Consider the following 12077-nt stretch of genomic DNA (forward strand, 5'->3'; position numbering starts at 1 on the left):
TCGTGAGAAAAAGGAGAAATACGGAGTTGATGCAATAATATTAGCGCTCGAGGCAAGCGGTTTGAAATCACAGTTTCTCGCAAAGCCCGATGACGGAGCAAAAGTTTGTTAAAGTCGTTCACTACTGATTGCAGATTTGTGCGGACGTGTTCTGAATGGAGTCAAGAAGCTAAGCATTTCCTCCACACCCTGTAAAAGAATTAATCAACTTCCATGTTTCACGTGGATTCGATCTGGCCTCAATTAATCTTTGCTGAAAGTAGCTTCGTTTGGCAGACCATATGATTGCATCAGCTTTGTTCCGAGCGCTTCGATACTGTCCTTTCAAGAGCAAATTGTTTGGTGAACGACGTGAACGTAGTCACAACGTATCCTTTTCTTTGATTGCAGTCGTAATATCAAAATAAAACCCTGGCTTGTGAGACCGTCGTTTGAAATTAACCTCTTGCTTGGCGGCACAATAAGAGGATTGAAAAACCTCGACCAACACTTTATAAACATCGGAAGGTTCTACGGATATCAAGAGTTCGTTCCAGACAAAAGGAGCGAGCAAACCATCGAAGTTTACCGTATACGTAATTGAAATACACGAACAATCGCGCCTGGTAATAATAATAATAATCATCATAATAATAATAACAACAGAGATGTTTGCGGAAATAAAAATATTATTATAATAATGATTTATTTATTTATTTATTATTCCTTGATATTTACAACTTGTCAAACAGATGTTGATTTTTTTTCTTCATGGTGTGGCAGTAGCAAGAACATTAGAGAAATAAAAACACCGCTTGCCCTCTTACCTCGTATAGAGAAAAGGCGGCCCTGTGATCTGGAGAGGATTATGTGCTATGTGCCGTCACTGTTTTTTAACATAGCCACGCGGTGGGGTCGGTAGAGAACAGGGCGCGCGCCGAGATCGACGCATTGTTAAGGTTTTGCTATTACCACCATCCCAACGGTTGCACACGAGCCACTACTTGTACACATATGGAGGCATTGATCGCCACGAGCCAAAATCGACTGCCTACACTCTTAGAAAAAAGGGGACCAAAAGGAGGTAACATACCACCTTTACCACCCTCCTCCCGGCCAGGGGGGAAGCGCTCCGCTTGTTACCTCCTCAGGCGCAGCGGACACTAGGAATGCGGTGCTACAAGGTGAAGTTCGCCTCGAAGGGGCACCAAAGAGGTAAATATTACCTCCCAGAGGGTGCACGTGTTCGAGCACTGCCAAAGCCTGGGCGCTGCGATTGGCTGTGGAAAGGCGCAAACCAGTTCGCTAATTGGTCTCCTCGTATGACACGTCATTCTTCGCGCATGCGTGGGAGAGCTCTCGCCCGGCCGACCGGGAGCGTCGGCGCCACAGGTCGGCGCCTTCCCCGTCGACGCTCCCGGTCATAACGGCATAACGGTCTTTCTTCTCGAACGTTCGACGGAGGCGTCCCTGCGCAGGAGCGTTCCTTATTGTTCTGTTCGGCTCAGTCTCTTCTTACGAGGTCAGTGAGAGCACTGCATTGACTTCAGTCGAAGATCCAAGTCGTGTGCACCGTATGCAGGTAAGGAAATATTCTGTGCGGGCGGCAGTTGGCGTCGGTTATGACCGCCCGGGAAGGCGACCTCCGTCTTCCTTAGACAAAGGCTTGGCGGACATGTTGGCACGTTTGAAGGCGTCGAGCGTTCGATAAAATTAGTGTGTGGCGCGAACGCAGACACGGTTTAGACCATCAAAATTCATAAAGAGCAAGAACAGAAATGACTGTCGCTTGCACTAGCGCATATTTAGAAGGTTGACATTCGCTAACCAGTGGCGTAACGAGCAGTTTTTCCCGGTGTATGTGTGTGCGGGTGGAGGAAGGGGAGAGCGGCGGTTCGGCAAGCCGGGCGGCCGGGCGACAAGGCTCCTTTTGAATCGGGGGTCGCCTAGGTTTAAGGCGTGAGGGGGTAGGAGTTTTTTTCTTTTTGGGGCCGTTGGTGTGTCGCGTCGGACGTTAAATTGAGGATCGGATCAAATATTTGAAAATCTCATAAGGTGGTTGGTGTCTTTTTTTTTTTTTCGCAGAGCAGTAGTCGATCAGGCATTCATTGGCGGCACCGGCCAACAGGCGCGATTAATTCTCAACGTCGTTGATATTTGTAAAAGTCAGTGTTGAACACTGATTTTTAATAGCAACGTTTTTGTTTGTTTGTTTTTAATTTAACGAGGTTTAATAAATAGTTTGGCAAAATGTCACGTTATGAAATACCGAATATAAATGTCTGAGCTAATTATTCGTGCGCTTCACAAACATTAATAGTAGTATATTACGGAATGAGGTCATGAAGGTGTTACCGGCAGCGAGACTAGCAATTATATTGTCTTGGCATTTTCTTTGCGTGTGATCAGGCATTTCTAAAACATCATTCAGTAGGCGAGTTAGATATAACTCAAGTTTGCATTATTTGAAGTTGATTGAATATATTTCTTTCGTCCTGCGGCAACGTTGTAGGGTGATTTCGTCGAGGGTACTGGATGCCTGCTACCTTGGACTTATCTCGTGACAGTTCTTAACACTGTTAACTGCAGGTAAGCGTAGTTCGATATTTTATTCTGATTTTCTAGTTCCCATTTGTGCACTTGAAATGGAGCTCTTGATCTTTATGTTTATTTTGTGTGTGCGCTCTTTGTTCATTTCCGAGAGAAAATTGAGGGTATTTGGAGTAAATAAATTAGGGTAAGACACACAAGGCGCTTGAGTGCGTCTCTTTCGGTGTTCTTTTTTTGTTTTCGTCCTTCTGCGCTGTTCTTCTCATGTCTAAATAAAACATACATTGAATTTTAATCAGGCAAATCACTTCGGCAAAAATATTTACATATTTGCCGAAGTTCGTCATTCGGCAATTAGAAATTATTCGTGCGCTCCGCAATCATTAAAAGTAGTATATTACGGAATAAGGTCATTAAGTTATTGCCGGCAGAGAAACTAGCAATTATAATGTCGTCATGATTTTTTTTTTGCGTGTGATTAGGTTTTTTTAAAAGTCTATAGTAATAATCTTTCAGTAGGCGCGTTAGGTATGGCTCAAGTTGGCATTATTTGAAGTTGATTGAATATATTTCTTTCGTCCTGCGGCAACGTTAAGTGCAGGGTGATTTCGTCGAGGTTACTGGATGCCTGCTATCTTGGACAAATCCCGTGACAGTTCTTAATACTGCTTACTGCAGGCAAGCGTAGTTCGATATTTTATTTTGATTTCCTTGTTCCCATTTGTGCACTTGAAATGGGGCTCTTGATCTTTATGTTTATTTTGTGTGTGTGCTGTTCTTTTCATTTCTGACAGAAAACTGAGGGTATACTTCGAGTAAATAAATTAGCGTAAGACACACAAGGCGCTTGAGTGCGTCTTTTTCGGTGTTCTTTTTTGTGTTTTCGTCCGTGTGTGCTGTTCTTCTCATGTCTAAATAAAACATACATTCAATTTTAAATTTCAATCTGGCAAAGTTCTTCGGCAACAAAATTTACATATTTGTCGAAGTTCAACATTCGGCAGTTAGAAACTATTCGTGCGCTTCGCAAACATTAATAGTAGTATATTACTGAATAAGGTCATTAAGTTATTGTCGGCAGAGAGACTAGAAAGTATATTGTTGTCTTGGCATTTTTCTTTTTTGCGTCTGATCAGGCATTTTTAAAAGCTGATCATTCAGTGGGCGAGTCAGATGGCTCAAGTTTGCATTATTTGAAGTTGATTGAATATATTTCTTTCCTACTGCGTCAACGTTGTAGGGTGATTTCGTCGAGGGTACTGGATGCCTGCTACCTTGGACGCAACTGCAGGTAAGCGTAGTCAGATATATTATTTGGATGTTCTTGTTCGCATTTGGGCACTTGAAATGAGGTTCTTGATTTTAATATTTTCTTTGTGTGTGTGTGGTGTTCGTTCATTTTCCAGAGAAAATTGAGGGTATACTTCGAGTAAATAAATTAGAGTAGGACACACAAGGCGCTTGAGCGTGTCTTTTTCGGTGTGTTCTTTTTGGGTGTGTTCGTTTTCTTTGTTTTCGTCCTTGTGTACTGTTCTTCTCATGTTTAAATAAAACATACATTTAATTTTAATCTGGCAGAGCACTTCGGCAAAAATATTTGCATATTTTCCGAAGTTCGGCAGTTAGGGTTGGCGGTCATGTGGGTCTGCTGTGGTGCTGAGTAGCTAGTGTGGTGTAGCGCTTTGTGGTGTATGTTCTTCCTCTGTCCTTGTCTTAAAGCGCACTCATGTTTTTTCACGTACAATACCAACTCGCCCAACAATGAGCACTTGTATATTCTAACCTGCTACAGTAGTTGTACCCCTTTGACTAAGATTTGTTAGTCTTCTAAGTAAATCGGGGTGACAAATTTAAACATGACCGGCGAATACAAAGTGCTTACTAATCTACGATTACCGGAAGCCATGTGATAATTTTAGTCAGTGGTGGTTAGTCAACAGTTAAACTAGTCACGTGTGGTAAGTATGGTTGATGCTTTATAATGCTAGAATCAGTGGCCCATCAAATGCTCAAAATGCGTCTTAGAAAAATCTAATATTTCTTCACAGTTTATTTAAATTGGGGATGATATGTTTCAACTTCATATCATATGATTTCCACATTTTTTTTTTGGTTCCAGGCAGGCGGTGCAATCTACCCGGTGGCTGTCAGCTCAAGCCTAAGTAATCCTGAGGCGCCCAGCGATGTGGCAGTGGAGGGAGACCTCGAAGCCGCGTCGCCTGCTGAGGCAGTCCTGGTCGCATTCTGCCTCTACTTCATCTTTGACTACACGTATCATCACCAGTTCAGGCGCAGATTCATTGCACTAGAGTACTTAATTGATCTGAAACACTCAAATGTGGAGTCACGTGCAACGAATTGCTTTCGAACCTAAACGAAATGCCAAAAAGTAGTTTCTCTTTTAATGCCTTTTTATGCAGGTTTAGGAATTTTTTATGTCACTTGTTTAATGCTTTTTTTTTGTCGGACATAAGGCAGGATGGTTGATTCTGAGAGTTACAGAAGGTCAATGATATTGCTTTAGAGTCCCCTTTTTGTAATTTCCGAACTCAAAGCTTTTTGGTTTGTGCAGCATTGGCATACTTAATTTATTTCAGTGTACTTCATACTTGGTGCCTCAAAGCACTCGAGGGTTGTGGTTCCATGTTCACACTGATTTGTGCTTGCAAGGTTTAAATACAGCTCATTAGCAGCAGGAGATACAAGCCCTTTCTTCTTTCCACATTGGAAGAGCAAATCCCGGAGTCTGCTTTCCTCTACTCCAGCGTTCATTCCACTACTGTGGATAGGACGGGCATAGTGTACTGCTCTCCTTGAGTTGCAACGTATTAGTCATTGCTAGTCGTGTATTGGTTTGTATTGCTGTTTGCAATATATGTGATAAAGAATCTATTTTATATCACAGTGCGTTCATTTTGATTCTGGTTTGTTCAAAACTCAGTCATTTGAGTTCACCCCAGTGAAGCTTCGCTATTTCAAGCAGTGTTCTAAGCATTCACTGTTATTTTCCGGGTAGACACCGATTGTTTATGTACTTTTTGTGATAATTTTATTGACTGTCGCGAACTAGAGCCCCGAAAGTGTTGTTCCAGATGCCTTTATTGCGCTTAGTGGTTTAATCTTAGAACTTTTATAAGATGTATAGTCATGCCATTGATTTTTATGCCATTTTGTCTGTGACAGCCACAATAAAACATTGTCATTTACTTTCAGAACTAGGCCGTCTTCATCTATTGTAAGGCCCACCATTGAAACATGTACTATCACACCCACAAAGGGCCATAGTACCTTGTTTTAGGGGGCAAAAGTGATTCCATCAAGTGTACATTTAACCTGTATTAGGGGGTGAACTGGGCCAGTTGGTTGCTGTTATACATGATGGGAAAAACAGCTCGGAAATCGCGGACTACGAAGAACAAACACGACAGGACAGCACTGTCCTGTCGTGTTTGTTCCTCGTAGTGCGCGTTTTCTGAGCAGTTTTCCTCGTCGTGTACATTTAACCCCAAAGTGGATCATAGTTCCCTCCAAAAGGAGGTAAAAGCAGCGCCCTCAATTACGTCGTCTTACCCCTCAAAAGGGTTGAAATTACCCCCTAAAGGAGGTAAAGGCTGACCCTGAAAGGATGCACTTTTAACACCAAAAGGAACTAAGGTTACCTCCAAAAGGAGGCAATGTTGCACCCTAACCAAGGAGGTAAGTTTGCACCCTCGTTGCAGGCGGTAACGTTACCTCCAAAAGGGGTTGCCCTGTGTGCTCGTCATTTTCCCCCCTCAAGGAGGGTACTACAGTACCCTTTTTTTTAAGAGTGTACTGAATAGACCCGTCCGTTGCTTTGGGGCAGGGGACGCGAGCGCGTCCGGAAGACCAGAGCCGTTCATTGGGAGAGGTTGGCCATACATTGGTTTGAATAGGCAAGCATCTCGGGGCTAACGGCGGGCCTCGAAACAGCCCCTAACGGTGGTCGTGAGCTCTAGATGAGCGACGCGAATAATTTAAGCCGTTTTAGCGTCGCTAGAGTGAAAAGGTTTCGTTCTCGGTGACTAAAATCTTTGCGCATGGGAGGTTTTTGGTCACGCCAATATTCAAGTATACAACGAACGAACGTCCGCTCCGGAGCCGTATATTGGGAGAGTTCGGCCAATAGGCGGAGCAAAGGCCGCCGCCAGCGCCGAATATTCCCCCCGCGGTTAGGGCGTAAACTAAATAAGTGACAACGCGACGACCAATCAGAAATTGCGACGTCACAATATTGGAAACAACATTTTAAGCGTGAAATAGAAGCGTTTAATCTCTCAGCAGCTTGACGACGACGACTACGACGACGTTTAGAGGATGCCACACGGGACTTGGGCGGTGCCTCAATCTAAGCCCTGGGTCTCGGTACCTCGGAGGCGGCAGCTTTCTGCTTTGACTAGGAGCCTGATGCTTCGAATCTAGAGAGCGACAGCACCATCATGCTCCTGGGGCTCCTTAGTGCAACCGCGCACCGATCGAAGGGCAGGCTGCAGATCCCATTGGCCCGCTGCTAACCCACCTCAACGAAATGTGGACATCTTCCAATTGGACTGACATTCCCTGCTATAGCAACGATCCGTCTCGTCATCATCTTGCATGTATTTACTGATCGCATTTTCATGTTCCTTGGACGCGGCACCGCGGCCTCCATGGTAATGGCTCTTGCCTTTCCGCGGTGCGGCCGCTCTCCAGAGCCAAATGAAGATATTATTATCCGAACAGTGCAAAGGGTGGGGCGCGTGCGCGTCTTGAGACGCGTCTTGCTCGGCTCGGGTTGAGACGGTCCGGCACCACTCGTGCGCTGGCTTTGTCACTGTTTTCCTTCCCCCAGTTTCAGCTGAGACGCTGTTTTTAGCGAATCGGCACTGGTTCGGACCGCACGTTCGTTTATTCTACCGTCGAATATGGACGTGACGAAACCCTAAGACGCGCCAAGTTTTCAGTCACCCAGAGTTATACCTTCTTGCTCGAGTGACGCCAAAACGACTTAAATTAGTCGTGTCACGCACTTAGAGCTCACGACCACCGCTAGGGGCTGTTTCGAGGCCTGCCGTTGGCCCCGAGATGCTCGTCTATTCAAACCAATGTATGGCCAAACTCCCCCAATAAACGGCTCTGGTCCGCTCTAAAGTCACTGGATCCTGGGACAGTAGCGCCAAGCTCCCCGTGTGGTCGCCATCTTGGTCCGTGAAATGAGCAATTTCTCCTTGACCCCTCCGTTCTTGGTGAGCCGATCTAGATCCCCTGGTGACGGGTAGCTTTATGTAGTGGATTTTTGTATACCGAGATTATGCTAACCAAACACCGGTGAAACAAGCGTACACCGTCGTACCACCTCCAGATGCTGTGTCGGTGCTTGGAGGCACTGAAAAATAAGTTTACTGTTTTGAAATACGCAAGAAGAACAATATAACTGTAAGAGATCCATGGAGATGGGCATGAATAATAAGTTGACTGCATACAGAGTGCCAAAGACTCTTATATTGGCGATGAACGCCTCCAGTACGATGATGCTTCATGGTGATCTTGGCGCGACTGGTTTAGAACGACCCCCTGGAAGCTTCGAAGATTTAAATGGACCAAGATGGCGATTTCCATGGTAACGTATACCGATTAGCCAATCGCCTTGCTAGGTTTGGGTCGTCTGTATGTTAGTACCCGTTTGTGTCCGGCTAGCAGGTAGGGAAGGCAATTGCGCTACTTTCCCAGGATCCAGTGACTTTAGTCCGCTCCAAACCAGGGCCGAGTTGCTACAAATAGCGTCTCAGCTGAGACGGGGCAAGAAAGCACTGCCAAAGCCAGCGCACGAGCCGAGCGGGACTGCGCCTCTCAAGACGCTCGCGCACCGCACCCTTTGCTCCGCCCACTGTCCAAACCGTTCTTATATACGGCTCTGGGGAAGACTTACGCAAGACGTGACCATGTTATGCTGGCTGCACAATCCGTATGGAGCTGTAACGTTTCCGATTCGCACGTGCCACGTTCTAATACAAGCATCTGTCAGCATCTGTAAATGCGCGGTAACGAAACGTATAAAAACAAATTATGCAGCTCGTGGCCGCAGAGTTCACTTAAACGTTCCTTTCATCCTTGTTTCCTCTCATAGCTTCCGCGAGCACGTATGTTTCACTTTACGTGATAGCGAAGCCACTCGCAGAAGCACCTCCTCCTGAACAATGATCGCACCGCACGAGCGCGCGTGTTTGGCAGGGACGCTGAAAGCTCGGTGTTGAAGCCTCTGCTACGCTGGCACTTAGAATGAAGCCGAGTACAAAAAACTGTAGCGGGGAAGCACATTGACGCATGTTTGAAACGCAACCAAATATTCTAGTTTGCTCGCCTGGAGCGCTGCTCAAGATTTGAGAGCTACGGGAAGCCTTTAAATATTGTCATAGCGGGGATCGCAAAGCTCGATGACGCACTCCCGGGAATCGAATCGTTGGCTTTGTCCCCGCACCTACGATATCAACTTTTGCGCACACAAAAAAAAAAGGATTGAAAAAAAAATAACAGGTCCATTTTTATTTGTGGCGGCCCGTGGCCTCTCTAGACAAGCTCCAGATAGCGGACGGTCCTTCGACGAAGACTGCGCAAGCGGACGGCGGTTGTAGGGGTGAAACCAGTGTTGTACGGAACGGCGTTCCAAGGAACGGCGTTCCTGGAACGCGTTCCTTTTAGGAGGAACGAATGAACGCCGCCGTTCCATTTTTCATCGCTGGAACTGGAACGGGAACGCGTTACATTTTTACTGGAACGGAAAGAGTAACGGCGTTCCTATTTTTCGTCCAGTGGGGTGATTTTTAATTTATTTCTAACAGGGAAAATATGAAAGTACAAAAACAATGCCTTTACGAGGTGCGGGATCTCTTTAACTTTTTGGCTACTAATATTATGGATTATTTAGTGTGGTCCTCGCTTGCTAAGAGTTTCGGGTGCAGGAGAGCTGGTGGGTATTGATACTTTTTTGAGTGCCCGAAACTGCGGTACAAAAAGCAAAACTTTTAGTCGTAGGAAAAGACAAAGAAAGAGGGCTGTTTCAAACTCAGCTATTTTCTTTGGTTCCACGAATCCTCATACACCCAGAAATCGTATTCCGACTACAGCCATTTTTGAACTTCAATAACGAGACCTCCAATTACAACAAGATTATAGATTGCTGGATATCGGACTCACCCTTCTATCCCAAACATTATTCAGTTAAAAAATGCACAAAAAAAACAAAAAACTTTATTCCTTTTCTTGTCCTCCACCTTCAAACTGAAAAACAAATCCAACCTTCACAACAATGTATTTGTAGCTTTCAAGACTGACTTTCCAAAAGCCCTACCCTCTCCTTCACTTGCTCGTCTTAGGGACAGCAACATCGAGAAGCAACTGTTGTTAACTTCTAACACGGGACTCTGTTGAATTGAAACGTGTGAGGCTGTTGTAAAACGCTCGTGCAATCTCGGTAAAAGTACATTTGGCTCGTCTGAATTATCCACTACAAACATGGACATGGTTAATAGCTGAGATTTTTAACATGAATATATCAACAAATGAAACCCTGCTTCCGCGTGTTTTCTTCTCCTGGTGCCCTTCCATCACGACATACGAACTCGTATGCTGACTATTAATGGGATAAATAAAAAAAAATTCTGCTTGAGTTAACTAAATATAGTAATTAGCGAAAAATACAAATGTAACGTATATGTAACGGTACGTTCCATTTTTTAAAGTGTAACGGGAACGAGTTCCTTTTCACATATGGAACTTGTAACGGGAACGCGTTCCAAAAATCGGAAGGAACGAGGAACGAGCTTTCGTTCCTTTTTTTGAGGAACGTGTACAACACTGGGTGAAACCCGGCGCCGCGCATTCCGGACGGGGAGAGTTCGGTGGCCAAGCGTCAGGGGACCGTCGGCTGAAGAGCCAGACGGCTTAAGAGGTTGTCTCTCGCCTACGTAAAGACAGCTCGCCGAGAGGGAGTCTTCGTCTGGGGCTCGAAAAGGAAACACGGTTTTTGGTCCGCCTGTTAGCTTTGGTTATTAAACTTATGCAGTTCTTCTGAAACAGTTATCTCGTGTTGCTTTATCTATATTGAAGTTCCTCGCGACCACATATTCTTGGAATTACACCGCGACAATAGCGCTTCTTGATCAGTGGCGTTACGTTCTGGTATTCTTCGGTCTCACGATACCTCGCTTCACCTGAAATCCAGACGCAGCCTAAGTTTCAGCTGATGCCACCACTAAGACAGCGTCAAATTGAGGTAACGGCAGGGAGGACCTTCAGTTATCCCGCCTCCAGTGCGAGATTTCTACCTTCTACAACGCTTCAGTATCTCGTGCACTTCGAGCTCGCGCGCCGTCAAAGCACGGCGGAAGGCATGGCGCTCGTGCTGGAGGCCGGGTGTTCGGAAGACCATTGCCTCTTATATACTGACAAAGCCTGGCAGATCGCCACGACAAGCGGCCACCAAACTGGAAAGGATAGAGCGGCAGACAACGGAGGAGAGGAAAGACACGTGAGTGGCGCCGCGCTACGGCGAGACGCCGAAACACACTTCTCCCGAGCAAACAAGCGTGTTTCGGTCCTCACCGCTGCAAAAGCTGTGCGCTGACGTCCAAGTTCCCCGCGAAATGGCTCTTTGATGCTCTGTGCTACCAGATCCTTCCGCTCCAAATCTGCACTTTGGCTCCGTCGTCGAGCTGCCGGGCATTGTGAGTATAGAGGAGGCTATGGTAGGGACGAGACCTGCCGTTCCTGTTCTGTCAGCGATCCTAGAGGGCTTATCACTCCGTCAAAGTTCATATATTCTTATTTTTTCTTACAGAGCCTTTGGGAGGGATCTCAAGCGGTAGTTTACCTGGCTGTCTCAGAAGACGTAAGGTCGGTCAGTGGTAAGTATTTCGCCGACTGCAAGGAGTGTTCCGCCGTTCCATGGGCCACCAACCGAATGAAGGCGAAGCGACTATGGGAAGAATCGCTGAAAATGACGAACGTCAAAGAGCCTGCGCCTGCGTGACCGTGGAAGTTCGCTGAAAAGTGCCCCTGTGATAGGGTCTTCCATGTCGCCTCCGACATATTATCTCACAGCATCCAAGATTCAGCATTGCTGGAATTTGATATTTTTTCGAGCCAACACAGAGCTTTGTACGGGTTCAGTAGCCAGGAAGTCTCCTGGACAATACTAGTTGAAACGGGTAAAATGATACTCCAGCGACCTTCGTTTGTGATATAAATAAAATTTCTTTTTTTTTAGCACAATACACTCCCGGGGGCTCTAAGAGAAACACCAGGAAAGAAAGTTGACGCAATTGCCGACGTGCGTGATTGGCCAGCGGCAATGTCAATGGCCAATCGCGGTGGTCGATCTCGCCGAAGTTTTTGCGAATGACTAATTTAGAGTACCTCGTCTGAATCTTCTTTTTCTGCTGGTGTCGGGATTACACAATATTCATGCATTCTCTGACACGGCGTGGATTGAGAAGTAAGCTAAAACCTTAAATATACTGCTTAGAAATTAAGAGAGCGCAAATGTACAGAGA

General features: G+C 45.7%; 1 protein-coding gene across 1 annotated transcript in view; it reads left to right on the plus strand.

Moving 5' to 3' along the window:
• Window positions 1-11745, plus strand: part of LOC120849962 (retinol dehydrogenase 12) — a 54726-nt gene extending 42981 nt beyond the window's left edge. Inside the window, exon 6 of the mRNA XM_040222293.3 lies at window positions 11363-11745. Within this exon, the coding sequence (XP_040078227.1) occupies window positions 11363-11554 (192 nt within the window). The 3' untranslated portion in view covers window positions 11555-11745. The remainder of the gene's footprint in view (window positions 1-11362) is intronic.
• Window positions 11746-12077: the final 332 nt, after the last annotated feature.

Source organism: Ixodes scapularis, unplaced genomic scaffold, assembly GCF_016920785.2.
Source record: "Ixodes scapularis isolate PalLabHiFi unplaced genomic scaffold, ASM1692078v2 PGA_scaffold5__190_contigs__length_132052651, whole genome shotgun sequence".
Taxonomy (NCBI): domain Eukaryota; kingdom Metazoa; phylum Arthropoda; class Arachnida; order Ixodida; family Ixodidae; genus Ixodes; species Ixodes scapularis.